The following is a 20,015-nucleotide window of genomic DNA, read 5'->3' as shown; positions in this document are numbered from 1 at the left end:
GGCCAGGGACTTATGGGTAGGGGAGGAGTCAGAGCCCTTGAACCAAAAGCTTAAATATCGGTGCAGAGGTCAGATAATTTTGGATTTGACAATCCATAATTGAACAGCATGCATCTCTCATTATGATAAGTACATAACTTTTGTTTTTATTATATTAACTAAATTAGTCTCAGTAAGCCTGGATTCCCTGCCAGAAAGTACTGGGTAGAAGTAGTTCACTTTATAAATTTAGGGGAAAGTTATGGTAGACAGTCTATATAAGCTGCATGTCTTTTGGAAAAAAAAAAGAGTAGCTAGTAAATAAACTCTCTACAGATTTAATTGGCATGCCAAGACTGAATCCCAGAATGTGGAGCCAAGAGGCAGCAGAAGCTGTAATAAGTTGTTCCAGTAGTAACAACAATCTGCAGAAAAAATGGACACAGTGATGGTATAGAGTGCAAAGGACTTAGTAAGGCAACTGATATTTTAAAGGTTTTTCCAGGTAATAAGTAAAACTTAAAAAAATGCAGTGATGTATGAAAGTTTATCATTTGGATTGGGATGTCAGTTTTAGTAACCGTAAGTAACATTTTTTTTTGCATCTACAGCAATAATTTTGAGCGTATAAAAATCATGCATGAATTTCAAACTTTTTTTTTTCATTCTACAGTACAAGGAAGCTTTACCACACCGCTGCTGATCATCTTTATTTTGATTCTGCTTCTGATCCTGATGATTTTACTGTTTTACCTTCACAAAGGTAATACTTTATTCCATGATATGCATAAACAGATTGAGCTTTTCATAACAGAGAACAAAGGAGGTTAGCTGTATATTAGCATCAGTTCCCTAAGTATTTGTTAAAAAATTGTTGCCAAATTATTTTTGCTGTATGTTAACATCCGTTCACTCAAACTGTGATCCAGCAGCCTTATAAATTATACCCATTCCAGAGAATGCAGAGTATTTTGCTACTCAAAAAATCTTTTCACCCCCTTCCGTTTCCTGTCCTCCTTTCTTTTCCAACTTCTTACATTATTTCCTGCATTTGCTTTCTTTTTTGCTTCCATTAGGTCTTTCACTGGAACCCCATTTCCCCAAAATCCACAAACTCTAAGGAGATTATTGATAGTCGTCCTTTAAAGTAATATTTGTTTCTGGTTATGGACTCGCACATTGGTAAAGAAAATATTAAATGTGGTAGAGGAGCACTTTTAGTGTAAAGGGATATTTGTGCTGCAGTATCTTTTCAATATACACTATTGTTTTTCCATCTTTTCTTTCAGTTTAATATCTATAAACATATCTGCCATGTGCTTTTTATCTTACTGGTAAATTCCAACCACTTTATTACTGTTCAGTACCTTCAGAAAGTCTCCGTTATGCATTACAACTGAAACACTATAAAACCCCTAATTGTATATACAGCCTGTCCAAACTTCAACATGAGCGTGTTAGAGTAAATGACACCCCATTGTAGTAACTCTTACCTATCGAAAATATTTTCTACAAATTTAAACATGCTATATATGCAAGGGAGAAATTAATTAAAAACAACAAAAGATAAAAAAGGTCCTTCTAAATAGTGAGCTGTTGTTTTAATAGTCAACATGTATGCAATGGCTGAACATGAATTTCTAACTTCTAAAACAATGACAACCATATTCTTCCTTTAGTGTTCTCTCTCTCTAAATTTACTAACATCCCCATGTCTTTGGCATATGATTCTGACAAATTCTTTTAATAATTTAACAAAATGCTTGTATTTGTAAGTATCCATTAACCCATAAAATATGTTGCCCTGATGAATTACACCATCCGTTTTTATGAATTTGTAGCAAAACTTAAAATACTGCCCACTTTGAATTTCTTTCAAAGAGCTGTTTCAAATGTTCTATATTCAAAATGCTAGCATTACTTGACTGTCGCATCATATCAAATAATTCAGCATTATATTCTTTCAAATAATATTATTTGCATTTGTTGATATGGATTATTATTTAATATGGTCTCTCACATTTTGGAATATTGTATGTTATTCATTAATATGGCATTACCACATTTGTCGGCTCTACATGTAGTCAAAAAGTCCCTTTGAACTGTTTTAATTTTTTTGGAACCGACTACTCTCCCTTAATTAAAATACATGTTCTCTCTCTCTTTTCTAATATGCTAACTAAACTGTAAGCTTTCTCTTTTCTAACATGTTCAACCGAAAGCTTTCCTATGCTGCCTACTTAACTCAATAAACTTCATCACTAAATTTACCTTATGTGGGAAAAAGATAACTATTTTAATTTGGGCATCTAAATATGGCATTATACAACGACCCCCCCCCATTAATATTCCAAAACGTGCACGTTGATTGGTCAGTGTGCACGTTGTAAATCAGACTTATACTAATGGAAAAAGGTCCGGTCGCCCGGACTTTTTCCATTAGTACAAGTCTTTTTTTTTTACAGCAGCAGAGAACACAAGATCGCCATTGCTTTTTAGACACTGTCTCGCTATGTTAAAGGAGTTTAACATAGCGAGACAGCTTTAAAAAAAAGTAACGGAGATCTTCCTTTCTCCGTTGCTTTTTTTAAAGCTGTCTCTCTATGTTAAATGGGTTTAACATAGCGAGACAGCTTTAAAAAAAGCAACAAAGATTCTCCGTTGCTTTTTTTAAAGCTGTCTCACTATATTAAACTCCTTTAACATAGCGAGATACTTTGTAAAAAGCAACGGAGATCTTGCTTTCTCCATTGCTTCCACCCACAGCTCTGATGTGCTGTGTAAGCATACGCATGCGCAGTACATCAGAACTGCCGCAGAATACCAGACAGCTGCGGAAGGGCAGCACGGAGGCATTATACAATGCCATTATTTAAGAAAAGTATTTTTTTTTCTTAAATAATGTCATTGTAAAATAGCAGTAACCCACTTCTGGGTGTGGGCAATGCTGGATTTACCCACAGTTGTCTTTGTTTGGCCACTCGGGCTTCACCCTTGTGACCAAGCCACACCAACCTTGGGTAAATCCAGCATTACCCACACCCAGGCATGGGTTATTGCTTAAATAAACCATGCCCAAATCATCATCTACTGAATTAAATAAACTGAAAAAAATCCATAAGTGAATGTTCATCAGTTAATTATTCAAATTCATTATAGCAAGAGAGTGCCAATAAATCATTTTTAGTACCTTCCAAAGCTGTGATAGAACTTTCAGTATAATCAGACTTTTGTGAAAAAAGAAGTCTCTCAGTTTTATCTTTCTACACAAACAAAACAGTTCAGTTTCAGTAGTTGTCAATAATGTAAAAGCAGTGAGCATGAATTTAAGCCCCTTACTGATCAAAGTGATACAGTGATCATTTAAATTTATAGTCTGATAAATTCAGTAGCTTAGCATTCTGTTCATAAGTGATGTTCAGTGTCTCCATCTGTGGAGGACTTTGACCTAGAAAAGTTCCTCTTTCTTATACTTTCTCCACTTCCACTTCAGATTCCATTTCTAAATTTCAAGAAAAAATAGAAGTAACTGCTGCAACATTCAGAGGATGATGCTGCACTTAAACTATAATCCACTATGTCATTCCTGTTGGTCATCCCTAGATCACTCTGCTAACCTTCCTCACATCATTGCCAATAAAATAGCTGGTTAGTATTTTGATCTCTCTTTATTTTTATTCGGTCATATTTCTCAGTATTTTTTGATTTCATGAAGTTTCGGTCTGAAATAGTGTAAATGTACTTCAGAGTTTATATCCAAGAAGAAGACTTTAAAAATTAATCTGTAGAAATGAACATCAACTTCAAACTGTTTACTTTTTCTACTTTCATTTCATAATTCAAATAAAAATCTAAAATGCATATGAGGTTTGTATACTTCTTATAAACAGCTTCCTACAAGCCACAGAAATTATGTTGAGCCTACCTTAGATATCAGATGTCTTAGGCCTTCCTAGTGAGTGAAATTGCACATAGTTACTTTCCATATATGAAGTTTACACATACAGGTCTTTCATCATATAGAGATAGATTCATGGATTGTTTTGCATTTCACTTAATTATGGTGTAGCAGTAACTAAATAGTATCAGCATGTTAAGTATGCATAAAGCACATTTTCATGGACCTCCGCTAAAACTAGTTATGACCTGCAACAAAGTCTGACCATACCATATGAGTGACTTTGGTGTAGGTGGTTACATAATGAACTGCAACTGTGCTAGTACTGTATGCCATCTTGTTATTCTAAGTTATTACGTTTGTTAAATGTATTTTGATATTTGTGCTTATTTATACGATACTAAACCCATTTTCATTACATTTGTGTATAATATGCCATGTGGTTTGTTAATAATTTCATACTAATCAACTTAACTTCTGCAGTACCCAAGTTTCACGTGCTTTAAAAATAAATCGTTTAAGAAATGGGAAACACATTGGAAATCTTTTTTTCTGTTCCTTTTGTTCATTTATACAAAGAAAAACATAGAAACATGACCATTATAGGAACTGATACTTTGTTATATTAACAGTGAAGTTTCTTAGTACTAACAATAATGAACTAATGACTAAAGGTGATATTTATAGAAGTCTTGCAGTGGGAGACAGTGTCAGTGGTTTTGCATAGTACACAAGGGAATTGTGATTCCTAAAACACTGTTAATGTTCTTCGTGTTTCACTGTTGCAGTCATCACATTTGGGTTATCCCTGTCAGCATAGCAGTCAGTCAACCCGAATACCAGAGGCTTAGTATTTCTGCATCAGATGCTGTTGCTCTAAGACTAACATCAGGTCGTCAGTGGTATAAAAACAGGCAGCCGATGCCATTACATCAGTCTTACTTGCCAAGGAGTACGAAGCAGAAGCAGTTCACACACGTGCTGTTCGGCCTCTGAGTTTTTCATTTCCGAATTGAAGTTGAAGTCTTCTAAAACAAAGTACCCTGTTGGGGATCCTTTTTTCTTGCTCTAACCGATGTCAGAAAAAGTTAATAGTTGTCTCGTCTGTGGAAAGCAAATACCACACAGAGACTTTCATTCCTACTGCATCACTCATTTAGGCCCAGACCACGACGTTCCTCGTTGTCACTTTTGTGCTTTGTTCAACACCAGAAATAAACATCGTCGGGCCCTTATTGTAGCTAGATATTTTTGCTCTCAGTCCTCGACTTCCGATATGGCTTCGGTAAGCCATCAGACAACCGATCTTCCGAAAAAAACGTAAGGATAAAGACAGAGACAGACCGCACAGGTCCAAAACTGCAGACGATGCTTCCATTAAGCTAGTCACCAGTTCTCTGGTCCTTAGTGAGCCGCTTTTGCAGCCCCTGATGCCCGCTTCTGTGGATCTGCAGGCTGCTACCGAGACCCTTTCAGAGTCTGGTATGCTGCGAGACTCTTCTTCGACTGAAGATCCTGTGGATGTCTCTACCTTGGATGGGTCCAGAGCCGCTGAACAGGCACCGGCTTCTGAGGAAGTACTTCGCACTACCGATACTCGACACAGACCAATGACTTCTTTCGCATCTACAGTTCTTTCGAAAACTACAGAGTTTCTAAAGCCCAGGGTACAAACCACACCCAAAAAACCAACGACCCAAGCTCAGGCTTCTGCTTCCTTGCCTCAGTCTCAAATGCTTAAAATGGCAGAAGACCTTATAATGCTCATCAGGAGTAGCCAGGCTACCTCTTCCAAAAGAAAAAGAGACTTGTCCCCAGTAGCTTTAGCTGAACAGGAGTCCTATGACTCTGATGCATATGAATATGAAAATATGCAACCCCTCTCTTCTTATGAGGATTCCGATGCAGAGGAATCCATTACTTCAGCCTCTCCACCAGAGGAATTTTCCTTTGGGGAAACCCTACATACTTTAAAGGAGCATTTCCAATGGGAGTGTCAAGACTATCCTCGGTCAAAAAAAAAAAAAAAAAAGAGACTCAGGGAATTCTTAGATCTTCCACAGCATAGACCTCTGGCCATTCCTCCTGTCCTGGATGTTGTGGATGATGTTTTTATGGAATCCAGTCTGACCCCAGACACCCTCCCTCCTGCTCCCAGGAAACCTGACAGGTACTATAGAGTCCCTGACTCCCACAAATTTCTTTTCGAAAATCCTACTGCTGACACGGAGGTCATCTCTCAAGGACCTTAAGGCATCAAAGCAACTTCAGCTAAGAATCCCACCCCCTCCGATAGGGATTCCCGAGCATTAGACATATGGGGTAAAACCGTATACACCTCTGCTCCTCTTGCTAGTACAGCATTAAATTGTCAGTTCCCTATGCTGAAATATCAGCAACATACCATGGAACTCTTCAAACAAAAAATATCTTCTTTCCCTGCTTGTGCAGAAAATAAAGAGTTACAAGAGTTAATGTATTCTGCAAGTCAAGTAACTAAGCACACCTTACATTGTGGTTTTGATGCCCTAGAAGCATCTTACAGGGAAGCAGATACTGGTTCTGTACTTAGAAGACATGCTTGGCTTAAGGAACAGACCATGTCAAATCCAAATTATTGGACACTCCCTTGCACAAAGACAACTTATTTGGCACCAAGGCAGAAGAGGTCCTAAAAAAGATGGAAGAAAAAGCGAAATCTATGCAGACAGTTAAAGACTTCTTACAGGTCCAGCCACCGAGGTTCAGTAGGCATTGCCTCTCCAAGCACTGGTCCTTTCCTGCCCCCCCCCCCCCAGGTCAGCTCAGCACAGACCCAGGGGAAGCAGGCCCCCAGACAACAGCTCCGGGGAATGTAGAGATCTAAGCAGTGGAGTTCCTCCTCTTCAAAGCCAGGGAGTGCAAAGCCACCACCTTATGGTAAGAGCTCACAATGACTTTATACTTACAGCCCTTCCCTCTGCCCACCTGCACTTGCCCCTTGGAGGAAAATTCTCTTTCCACGCAAGCAACTGGGCCACCATTACCAACGACCACTGGGTCCTCATCATAGTGTCCCAGGGATACAAATTTTATCATACTCTGCCAACCCCAAAAGGGTTCCCAGATCTTCCCCCAAACCAGTGGATAGATGCCAGAATGCAAGTCCTTTCCCTCCTCTCTATGAGGGCAATAGAACATGTTCCTGTAGAAGAGACAGGCCAAAGTTTCTACTCCAGACTCTTCCTGGTACCCAGAAAAGAGCACACATGGCGCCCCATCCTCGACCTATCCATTCTAAACACCTTTCTGGTGATACCAAAGTTCAAAATGCTCATCCTCCAGCAGCTTCTTTCTATGCTTTCCAAGGATGCTTGGTTAGCCACCCTAGACCTAAAAGAGGCCTACCTCCACATCCCAATCAGGGATTCACGCAGAAATATCTACATTTCAGAGCAGGATCACTGCACTTTCAGTTCTCTGTGCTTCCCTTTGGCTTATCCACTGCTCCCAGAGTTTTCACAAAATGTCTGGCTCCCACCATTGCTTTTTGCAGGCAAAGAAATATTCAGATTTACCCATACTTAAGACGGCTGCCTGATTCAGGCAGACAGGATAAGCTGCTGAAGCACCTGACCTTTGTAAAGGACCTACTGACCTCCCTGGGGTATACTGTCAACGAAAAGAAATAAAAACTAGTACCCACACAAAAAATTGTATTCCTGGGAGCAAGCCTGGACACAGCATCCCAGATGGCATTCCTTACACCAGAAAAACAAACCTACCTGACAACCTACTTCTCCCAACTAGCCACCAGGACCCAGTTATCCACAAGGAAAGCCCTGCAAGCTCTAGGGTTCATGGCTTCTTGCATTCTACGCATTCCATGTGCCAGACTGCATACGAGGAAACTACAATGATGCCTAAAAAGCCTTTGGTGTCAGCACTCTCAAGACCTGGAAACTCTTATACCAGTGATATCTTGTCTAAGGAAAGATTTTCTTTGGTGGGCAGCAGCATGCTACCACAAGGGACTTCCCTTCTCGCTACACCATGCCACCCAGACCCTCACCACAGATGCATCAGACTATGCCTGGGGTACACACCTGGATGGCAGGTGCATTCAGGGCCAATGGAGCCCAAATCAAATACATCTGCACATCAACCAAAAAGAAATGTTAGCAGTTCAGCACACCCTGACAGCTTTCAGACCCCTACTCTCCCCAGGACCTCTGCTGATCAAAACAGATACCACCACAGAGATGTGGTACATCAACAAGCAGGGAAGAACTCTCTCTTATCCTCTGTGCAGACTTGCCATGATCCTTTGGCACACGGCCGCAGCCATACAACTACACCTGTTAGCACAATTCCTGCCAGGCTCTCTAAACTCTCTGGCAGACAACCTAAGCAGATATCTGCTAGTCCCGCATGAATGGCAGCTAGACCAAGGAACCTTCACCCTTGTAACCCAGAAATGGTGCACCCCAAAGGTAGACCTCTTTGCCTACCACTCCAATCAGCTCAGCAAATTCTGCACCAGGGAACCTCATAGCAAGGCCTGGAAAGTGGATGCTTTATCCTTCCAGTGGGTAAACCTCTCAGTCTATGCATTTCCCCCTCTACCACTCATTTCAAGGGTACTGCTCAAAATAAGGTAGGAAAAACCAAGGACAATCCTGGTTGCCCCAGACTGGTCATGGCAGCACTGGTACCTACTGCTGCATAGCCTGTCACCCCTGCCACCACGGCACCTACCTCAGACCCCACACTCCTGGCCCAGAGGAATGGAGAATTAATGCAGACCCTCAATCTCGCAGCCTGACTTATTCCCTGACCTCTTATCAAGCTGCCAGTCTAAGCAAACAAGTTTTAGATGTTACACATGAGGCCTGACGCCCCACCAGTGGAAAGTCTTATGCTGACAAGTGGAAAAGGTTTTGCATCTGGATCCAGGCTAAGGGAGCCGGAACGGCACAGCCCACCCTACCTCTCATCCTATATTACCTGGCAGACCTACTACACAAGGGTCTATCCTTCTCTTCTATTAAAATTCATGCTTCTGCCATCTCTGCTCATTTCAGCACAGAGCCAGCTCTTTTCTTGCACCCTCTCATCAAACACTTCCTAAGAGGGGTTAACAACTTGAGGCCACCCAGAAGAGCTCCTACCCCAGCTTGGGACCTAAACTATGTGTTGGAAAAGCTCACCCTGCCCCCCTTTGATCCTGCAGCTTCAGCAGAGTTAAAAATTCTCTCTTGGAAGACAGCCTTGCTTCTGGCCATCACTTCAGCTAGAAGAGTATCAGAGCTACAAGCACTTATGGCTGTAGAGCCCTTCATCATTTTCCATGCTGACAGGGTCTCCCTCAGGACTTAACCCATCCTTCATTCCAAAAGGGGTGTCCAGTGTGGCTCTCAACCAATCCATTCATTTGCCCACCTTTTTCCCTAACCCACAAAATAAGGGGGAAAGGATTCTGCACTCTCTAGATGTGCACAGACAGCTCAGATTTTACCTAGACAGGACTAAATCTTTTAGAAAAACTGATCACTTGCTAGTTAGGTTCGCTGCAAGAGCAGAGGGGGCAAGGCCATATCCAAACAATTTCCAAATGGATAGCACATTGCATCCATTTCTGCTACAAACAGTACGGAAATCCTCCCCCCAAGGGGGTCAGGACACATTCCACCAGACCAACCTCCACCTCTGCAGCTTTTCTCAGAGGGGTCCCCACCAGGGACATTCCGGAGCCTGCAACATGGACCTCAGTTCATACCTTCACCAAGCATTACCACTTCTCCAAATCCAGGGCAGGCTTTGTCACTGCAATCTTGCAGGGCATCCTAACCAGCCCCCAGTCTTCTTGACTGCCTCCACCCTTTTTTCAGCTGTGGGAAACAACCCAAATGTGATAACTGCAACAGTGAAACACGAAGAACATAGTACAGTTGTGTACACTTACCATAAATGTAGATGTTCGAGTGTATTCACTGTTGCAGTCTTGGATGTTCTTCGTGTTTCACTGCTGCAGTCATTACATTTGGGTTATCTACTTTGCAGTAGCCCTCAGTTGGCCTGATTAACAAAGTCTTGGGTCCTGCGTCGGTTGCTGTCCCTTCTTCCATGATGTCAGGTCGTCATGGGTATAAAACATGCAGCCGACGCCATTACATCAGTCTTTCTTGCCGTGTGGTGCACGAAGCAGAAGCAGTTCACTCTTGAAATTTTCGTTTTTGAGTTTCAGAATCAAAGTCTTCAATTAAAGCCAAGTACCCCATTGGGGAAACTTTTTCTTGCTCCTTACCGATGTCAGTAAAAGTTAATAATTGCATTACTTGTGGAAAGAAAATACCTCACAAAGATTTTAATTCGTACTGTATTCCTTGCCTAGGCCCTGACCACGATGTACCTTGCTGTAAGTTTTGTGCTTTATTTAATCAGCGCACTGTCATCGGTATATCTTCGCCTCTAAATATTTCAGTTCTCGGTTTAATTATCCAGAAATGTCGGTTAGCCATCCGACTTCAGGGATTCCAAAAAAGTAAAGAAAGACAGAGGCAGGCCCCCGAGGTCCAAAACTGCCAACGACGCTTCTCTTAAGCCAGTTGCCAGTTGTGCTTTCGCAGCCCCTGATAACCACTACTTCTGACTCGCAGGCCTCTACTGAGACCCATGCAAGATGCTTCAACTGTGGAACCTGCAGATGTTTCTACCTTGGATGGGTCTGGAGCTGCTCTGCAGGCACCAGCTTCTGAGGGTGTATTCAGGCCTATGGACCTGCATATTAAACAGACGCCTCCATCTTCATTTAGGCCAAAATCTCAAACCATGCCTAAGAAACAGACGCCCAGACCGCATACTCAGGCCTCTAGGCCTAAAAAAACAAATAAGAATGGCTGAAGATCTTTTAGGTCTAATCAGGGGAAGCCAACCTCCCCCTTCTGAGAGACCTAGGACTGAAGTTGTTTATGAATCTTCTGACCAGGATTCTGATTTTTTTCTGATTCTTCTGATGATCTGGATTTGCCCTTATGTACTTATGAGGATTCTGATGCAGAGGACTCTATTCCCTCTGCTTCCCCTCCAGAGGATTTTTCTTTTGGAGAGCCCTTACATTCTTTTAAGGGAACATTTCCACTGGGAAAGCCAGGATTTTTCTGATTCAAAGAAGAGGCTTAGGGATTTTTTACTTCTGCCTCAGCATAGGCCTTTAGCTATACCTCCTGTACTGGACATTGTTGATGATGCCTTTTCAGAATCTAGTCTGGCTCCTGATTCTTTGCCTCCTGCTCCCAGAAAACCTGACAGATATTACAGGGTTCCTGATTCACACAAGTTCCTTTTTAAAAATCCTATTGCGGATCCAGAGACTATTTCACATGGACCCAAGGGAATTAAGGCTTCTACTGCTAAAAATTCTACCCCCTCTGATAGAAACCCTAGGGCGCTGGATAGATGGGGAAAGAAGATTTACACTTCTGCAACCTTAGCCATTAGGGCTTTAAACTGCCAGTTTCATATGTTAAAGTATCAACAACGTTACTGGATTGTTTAAACAGAAAATGATGATTCCTGACTGTGCTGAACATAAAGAATTACAGGATTTAATGCATTCTGCTGAACAGGTTGGAAAACATACTTTGCAATGTGGATTTGATTCATTAGAGGCCTCTTGCAGGGCTGCTGTTACTGGGTCTGTGCTCAGAAGGCATGCTTGGCTTAAGGAGCAATCTTTGCCTGATCATGTTAAAGCTAAGTTGTTGGATGCTCCCTTAAATCAGGACCACCTGTTTGGCAATAAGGCTGAGGAAGTTCTTAAAAGGGTGGAAGATAAAGCTAAATCTATGCAAGCTGTCAAAAGATTTCTTACAAGTTCAGCCTCCTAGATTTAGTAGGCACTGGCCCTCTAAGAATTGGTCCTTTCTGGCCCCTTCCAGGTCTTCCCAAGCCAAACCCAGACACAGCAGAAACCCCAGGTTTCAGTCCCAAGGGACACACAAGACTAAGCAATGGGGGGTTTCCACACCCAAATCTGAGAGTAGTAAGACCCCCCCCCCCCGTATGGAAAACTGTCTCAATGATTTGCTTTTAAAATTTCCAAGCACTTCCCAACTGAATGCTCCTTTAGGCAGAAAGATTGGTCTGCAGGCCAAAAACTGGGAACTCATTACCCAGGACAAATTGGTTTTAAATATAGTGTCCCAAGGATACAAATTTCACTTCCACACATTACCAACTCCAAGCGGGTGGCCAGAACTACCCCCAAATCAGTGGGCGGAGGCCCAAAATCAAGTACTCTCTCTCTTAAACATGGAGGCTATCCAGTTGGTACCAGAAGAGGAAAAGGGACAAGGTTTCTGTTCAAGACTTTTCCTGCTACCCAGAAAAGGCAATACATGGCATCCTATCCTGAACCTTTCTACTCTAAACACCTTCCTGGTGATTCCAAAATTCAAAATGCTGACACTTCACCAGCTGCTTCCTATGCTAGGCAAAGATGCATGGTTAGCAACACTAGACTTAAAAGAAGCATACCTGCACATCCCTATCAGGGAGTCTCACCAGGCTGAACAAGGAGAGGGTCACAGTAAGCTGCCTATTGGGCGCTAGAATCCGCCACATAACACAAGCACTCGGGTCACTCCATGGCAAGTACAAATATGACACAGTCATTGTCCATGCTGGTGTGAACGACCTGAGACGTACCTCCCTGGACTACATGAAAAGAGACATAGAGGAGCTCTCTGATTATGTAGCCCAGGCAGGTATGACCCTAACCCTGAGCAGTATCCTTCCTTCACCAAGAATGATGCCACAATATAGAGACAAGATGATCAGCTTTAACAATTGGCTTAATGTCTGGTGTCATTCAAAGGGGATCCAGTGTCTGTCTGCCTGGGATGACATGCTTGACAAGCCACGCTGCTTTGCAAGGGACGGCTTGCACCTGTCACCCTGGGATTCCGGATATTGGCTAAGGCTCTTGCCACCCCATAGTGCCTTTTTAGGCAAGGCTCAAATTCTAAACCTACCACCCTAGAAAACAAAATGGGAAGAAACTGAGGGTAATGCTGCTCAATGCCAGAAGTCTAAATCTCAAAATGCACGACTCGAGGCCCTTCTCAGTATGGAGAACATCGATGTCTGTGCTGTAACTGAAACCTGGTTCAAGGCTCCTGAGAGCACCCGGCACTATTAGGTTTTACCTCATATCATGCGTTCCGCCCCAAAACCCGGACCACACCACAAAAGGAGGGGTGTATCCATATTCATAAAGGATACTCACACCTCCAGGTTGGTGGCAATGCATAAGCTTCGAAACCATCCAGGTGCAACTAACCATAGGCAAAACTGCTCTACAAATTGTAGCATGCTACAGGCCACCCTCTCAAACTCAGGAACCCCACACAGCCTTCCTGAAGACACTGGAGGGTATAAATGTATCTCCAAACACCATCATATTGGGTGACTTCAACTACCCGAATATAGACTGGGAACATTACTCAAGCCCTAACTTTCTAGCCCAACGGTTCCTGGAGTTCATAAATTCAAATGCCATGGAACAGCTAGTCACTGTTCCCACGAGAGGAGAAAATATACTAGATCTCATTGTCACAAACATGGGGACAAAATGCTCCACACCAAGTATATCCCTCATTGGTGAGATCTGATCATAAACTAATCTCACTGGAAATCCACATCCCCCCACCCCAAGCAAAAAGACCATAGTGAAGAACTTCTCTAAAGCAAACTTCACACTACTCAAGACTGGTGTGGTATCCTTCAAGGCCCCTGAGCCAGAGGAAACCACAACCCAAGCTGGAAGCCCTTACAAATGCCTTCTATGAACACCTCCAGGACTGCATGGATCAGGCAATCCCAAATAAAACCAAGACTCTTTCCACAAAGGGCAAACGTCCTGTCTGGTGGACCCCAGCCATTAACAAACTTTACAATAAGAGGAGAAAGCTATTACATGATAGAACAAAATCCATAAAAGGGAAGTCACCCCTGATCATTATTAGTAAAAAATACGAGCACTCATAAAATCAACTAAGGCCAATTTTGAGAGAAAAATTGCCATGGATTCAAAGGACAATCATAAGGCCTTTTTCAGCTATGTTAGGAACCTGGGTGGAAACTCCCAGATGTGCTCAGAATTAGTCCAAAATGATACAAAAATCACTGAACCCACAGACATTGCCAACATACTGGCAGACAGGTTCAGTGCAAACTTCACCCCTCTCCCCTAAAGGAGAGATAACTATCCCAGCCGAGTGTAGCCTCCCGGACATCTCAAATGCGCAGGTGAAAGCTGCTCTCTCTAAAGCTAAAAACACAGCATCAATGGGACCGGATGGTGTCCCCGGCTGTGTGCTACACGAGCTAAATGAGGAATTAAACCCGCACATAAGGCAGCTGTTTAATCTCAGCCTTACCACAGGATACGTGCCCAAGGAGTGGCGTACGGCAACTGTGGTCCCACTCCACAAAGGCGGTGCCTCTACGGACCCTGGTAATTACCGCCCCATAAGCTTAACAAGTCTAGTCTGCAAAGCTATGGAGAGGATCATAATGGAGCTCATAAACAAAGATATAGGGGACTTGCAGACATTGGACCCGACCCAGTTTGGCTTTGTCAAGGGAAGATCATGCCTTTTGAACTTGGTTGACTTCTTCGAAACAGTCACCAAGGCCATTGATGAGGGAAAGGCAGTCCATACAGCCTACCTTGACCTTGCAAAGGCTTTCGACACAATACCCCACTTGGGTATTGTAGAAAAACTTACCAGCTTAAATGTAAACCCATATGTCACAAGATGGGTTGCAAACTGGCTTAAGGACAGAACCCACAGGGTTAGAGTTGCTGGCGCTGTGTCAGACTCCAAGCCGGTCACAAGTGGTGTCCCACAGGGCTCGGTCCTTGGCCCCTATTGTTTGGCATCTACTTCTCAGAAGTACAGGCCAACATGGGAGGACTTTGGCTGACAAAGTTTGCAGACGACTGCAAACTGGGCGCCATAGTGGAAAGTGCATCGGACACGGATATCCTTCAGAAGGGACTCACGGAAACAGATAGCTGGTGCCAGAGCCATGGCCTGAAGTTAAACGCCAAAAATGTATAGTCATACCCTTCGGGAAAAACAAGGTAACCCCAAGCTACCATATAGGTGGCAATCCACTAAGCACAGAAGAGGTTATCAGGGACCTGGGGACCCAGGTTGACAGTGGCCTTTCTTTTGACACTCACATTGCTAAAGTGGTTAGAAAGACCTTCTACATTGCCCACCTGATCATGAAGGATTCACATCCAGATCTAGTGAGGTCATTGTTCCCCTGTACTCTTCACTTATCAGACCAATGATCGAGTACAATGCCCCATTCGGGATGTATCTCACCCGACATCTGCAGCAATTGGAGAGACCCCAAAAGTTCCTCACCAAAAGGATAAAGGGACTCCAAAATCTGTCATATGCTGCCAGATTGAAGAAACTCCAGCTCTATTCAGTCGCATACCGTCTGCTCAGAGGTGACATGTGCCTGACATACAAGGCCATGTCCAACCCGGAATTAATGGACATGCTCCACCTCAAAAATCCAAATCCACCAAAACCACTAGAGCAAGCGACTTAAACCTTAGCACGGATATAAATAGGACGTGCTGGAGGGATAGATTTATCACTCAGAGACTCCCTATGCTGTGGAATAAAATCCCGGTCCATGTGAGGCAGAGCACCTCGCTGACTCTGTTCAAGAGAAATCTAGACCTGTGGATGGGAGATCGTAGGTTTACCCCAGGAATCAACTCTGTGTCACTGCTGGACAGAGGCACAACAAACTAATGGGCACAGTATTTTTTCATATAAGGGGTGGCGTAAGCCACAATAATTTGGGCTAGGCTTATAAATGCCTTAGGGCAGATAGCCTAGTATAAACCTATGAACCTATGAACCTATAAGATACCTACGCTTCAAAGCGGGCTACATGCACTGTCAGTTCTCTGCACTGCCCTTTGGCTTATCTGCTGCGCCCAGGGTATTCACAAAGTGCCTAGCTCCAGTCATTGCATTTTGCAGGCAAAGAAATATTCAAATATACCCATACCCTGGACAATTGTCTAATTCAGGCAGAAAGCCAGGACATACTTTTGAATCATCTGGCCTTTGTTCAAAGGGTACTGACTTGTCTCGGGTACACCATAAATGAAAAGAAATCACACTTGGTACCCTGTCATCAAATTACATTCCTGGGAGCAAGCTTGAATACAACTTCCCAGATAGCTTTCCTCACGCCAGAGAAATGGATTCATTTGACAACCTACTTCAAACAAGTGGCCACAAAAATCCAGCTATCTGCAAGGCAAATTCTGCAAGCCTTGAGGTTCATGGCCTCCTGCATTCTTCTAATTCCACATGCAAGGCTGCATATGAGGAAACTACAATGGTATCTCAAAAGCCTATGGTGTCAACAATCACAGGATCTAGAAGCAAGGATTCCAATCATACCTTGCCTACGCGCCTATAGTTCCTTTGGTGGGCAAAGGCCTGCCACCAAAACAGGGGGCTACCATTCACACTACCCCCTGCCGCCCAAATTTTAACAACAGATGCATCAGACTATACATGGGGTGCTCAACTGTCAGGGAAGTGCATTCAGGGCAAATGGAACCCAAGTCAAATGCACCTGCACATAAATCAAAAGGAAACGTTAGCTGTACAGAATGCACTGACAGCCTTCCAAGACCACATCCTTCCAGGACAATTAATGGTAAAGACGGATAACACCACTGTGATGTGGTACATAAACAAGCAGGGGTGTACTCATTCTTACCCCCTCTGCAGACTAGCCATGGCATTGTGGAATACAGCCCTGAGCTACCAAGTGAATCTACAAGCTCAATTCCTGCCAGGAAAACTAAATACACTGGCAGACGGACTAAGCAGAAATCTCATGGACCCACATGAATGGAAACTGGAACCAAGGATTTTCAACATTTTGACAAGCAAATGGGGGAGCCCAGATATATACCCGTTTGCCTCCCCCCGGAACCATCAATTGGACAAATTTTACACAAGGATTCCCCACAAGCTAGCTTGGAAAGTGGATACTCTATCCTTCAGCTGGAAAAAACTATCAGTTTATGCCTTTCCTCCTCTGCCTCTGCTCTATAAAGTACTACTAAAGGTCAAACAGGACAAGCCAAGGACGATTTTAATTGCACCAGTCTGGCCTCGCCAACACTGGTACCCACTCTTGTGCAGTGCATTATGCTTGGCTCCATTGCACCTGCCTCAGACTCCTTCCCTGCTGTCTCAGCAGAAGAACCAGATTCTGCACCCTCAGCTGCAAACCCTGAACATAGCAGCTTGGCTAATTACCTAATCTCTCCTTTACCATCCCTCAGTAAATCAGTGATGGATATCATTTTAGAGGCAAGGAGGCCCAGTAACAGAAAATCTTATGCTGCAAAATGGAAAAGATTTTGTGCCTGGAACCAATCTCAAGGAATGAACACAGCAGTGCCCATTTTACCTCAGAGTCTACAATACTTGACTGAGATGCTTCATAAGGGCTTGTCCTTTTCCTCCATCAAAATTCATGCCTCAGCCATTTCAGCTCATTATAGCACGGAGCCTCCCCTCTTCTCTCACCCACTGCTCAAGCAGTTCCTCAGAGGGGCCAAAAACTTAAGGCCACCCAGGAGAGCTCCAACTCCAGCCTGAGATCTTAACTTTGTCTTGGAGAAACTCACTCTTCCTCCTTTCGAGCCAGCTGCTACTGCAGATTTAAAATTTCTTTCCTGGAAAACAGCTTTCCTTTTAGCTATCACTTCTGGAAGAAGGGTGTCTGAATTACAGGCCCTTATGACAGTGGAACCTTTCGTCATCTTTCATGTGGACAGGGTGTTCCTCAGAACCAACCCCTCCTTCATGCCCAAGGTGGTATCCAGTGTGGCTCTTAATCAGTCCATTAATTTGCCTACCTTCTTTCCTAACCCACAGAACAAAGGGGAACAGATACTGCACTCTTTAGATGTGCACAGACAGCTTAGATTCTACTTTGACAGGACTGAACCTCAAAGGAAATCTGAACAACTGCTGGTGGCATTTGCTGCAGGGACAGTGGGAAAAGCCATTTCAAAATGGGTAGGCCACTGCATTATTTTCTGCTATTAACACCATGGAAAACCTATTCCAAAGGGCATCAGACCCCATTCAACCAGGGCTGCATCTACCTCTACAGCCTTACTCAGGGGCGTCCCTACTAGGGACATCCTAGAAGCTGCTACCTGGAGTTCTGTACATACTTTCACCAAGTATTATCATTTACCAATTTTCTCTAAATCCAGAGCTGGTTTTGCCACTGCAGTCTTGCAGGGCCTTATAACTGGTCCTAATTCTAGTTAACTTCCTCCTCCCAACCTTAGCTTTGGGAATCTACCCAAATGTAATGACTGCAACAGTGAAACACGAAGAACATAGTATAGTTGTGTACACTTACCATAAATGTAGATGTTCGAGTGTGTTCACTGTTGCAGTCCTGGTTACCCTCCCTCCAGCCCCCTTTCTTCTTTTGGCTGTACTTCTACTCTCACTTACTCTGCTCAAAAACCTTTTTGGTGTATTTGCTTTTTTGTTGGAGGTATATCCTTGTATTTATAGATTTAATTGCTTCCCATTAGGGGGGCACCTGACATCTGGGGCAAGAAAAAACTGATGTAATGGCATCGGCTGCATGTTTTATACCCCTGACGACCTGACGTCATAGAAGAAGGGACAGCAACCGACTCAAGACCCAAGACTTTGTTAATCAGGCTGACTGAGGGCTACTGCAAAGCAGATAACCCAAATGTAATGACTGCAACAGTGAATACACTCGAACATCTACATTCATGGTAAGTGTACACAACTGTACTTTTCCCTCCCTCCATCCCCCTTGTCTCTCTCTCTCTCTCTCTCTTCTTACAAGGAATTTTTGGTATTTACTTTCTAATGGTGGTGTTCTCCACCATAACCTAGCTCCTTATTGGGGGGGCTCCTGACATTTAGGGCAAGAAAAACTGATGTAATGGCGTCGACTGCCTGTTTTTATACCACAGACGACCTGTTGTCAGTCCTGGAACGACAGTAACCGATGCAGAAATACTAAGCCTCTGGTATTCGGGCCGATTTAGGGCTACCCTGGCAGGGATAACCCAAATATGATGACTGCAACAGTGAATACACTAGAACATCTACATTTATAAGTGTACACAACTGTACTTTCTGTAGTGTTGTGGATCTTAACTGAACAGGTGTTTACTGCTCATTTTTTCAGAGACATGAAAATATGGCAGTCTGAGGGCATAATTTATGCACAGTAGACACCAGCAATTTGTGGTTATATATTTTTAAATGGCCTTTTTTTCCAGAATGCCTGCTAGACTATTTTTTCTCATAAGCCTGCTATATCAACATTTCAGGAATGAAAAAAGTTATACTTTCTAAAATCATGTATTGTCAAGTTTAAGATATTTGGCAGATGGCATACAGTTCCAGAAATCTTTAATGTTTACTTGTTTCACTGCCAAACCTGTTTTCCTTTACTCCAGTACAGAACCCACCTCCCATTGATGTGTATTGCTTTGCTGTGTTACCATACAGTATTTATTTTTTATTATTCATTTGCCTGAGAGGATGTAAAAACATTTGTAGATGCATCTTTAAAGCACAATGTTGTTTTGTTCTGAGTACTTAAGAACAGTTGTAACTAAAAGCATGTTCAGATTACAGCAAGGTTAATGTTCATAGTCTTTAATTTGTGTCATTATGTAGACAAACGTCTTATGTTGGCATAAGAATAGCATTTCATAAGTACCTGGATTTGCCTTTCTTTTCTTGTCAGCCCTACTCTGTTTTAGTCTCAGTTTGTAAAGCCATTTCATTTTGTTTTATACTTTACTGGATACGTATAATATGCATTTTCCCTTTCTGTATTGTACTAACTTTTCTTTTCTTTTTATTCTAATATCTAGCAAGTATCAACAAAGTAAGTCATTTTTATTGTTTTAAATGAACATTTTTACATTACAAACTATACTGTTCTAATTATTCACAAACTTTTCTGTACTGTTTCAGAAAAAGCCATACTAGAAGAGAAAAATTAAAAAAATCAC

The 20,015-nt window shown here is 42.8% G+C and overlaps 1 protein-coding gene across 1 annotated transcript in view; it reads left to right on the top strand.

Moving 5' to 3' along the window:
• The window catches only part of LOC122787508 (tapasin-related protein-like), a gene marked incomplete at its 5' end in the record, with an annotated part of 196,956 nt that extends 176,941 nt beyond the window's left edge, over positions 1–20,015 (top strand). Inside the window, 3 exon segments of the mRNA XM_044054264.1 lie at positions 653–742; positions 19,875–19,888; positions 19,978–20,015. Coding sequence (XP_043910199.1) covers positions 653–742; positions 19,875–19,888; positions 19,978–19,992 — 119 coding nt within the window.

The sequence above is a fragment of the Protopterus annectens genome, chromosome 13.part0, assembly GCF_019279795.1.
Source record: "Protopterus annectens isolate FY-2018-M chromosome 13.part0, PAN1.0, whole genome shotgun sequence".
Classification (NCBI taxonomy): Eukaryota; Metazoa; Chordata; order Ceratodontiformes; family Protopteridae; genus Protopterus; species Protopterus annectens.
The sequence above is the reverse complement of the archived record's forward strand: the minus strand, read 5'-3'. Positions and strand labels throughout refer to the sequence as shown.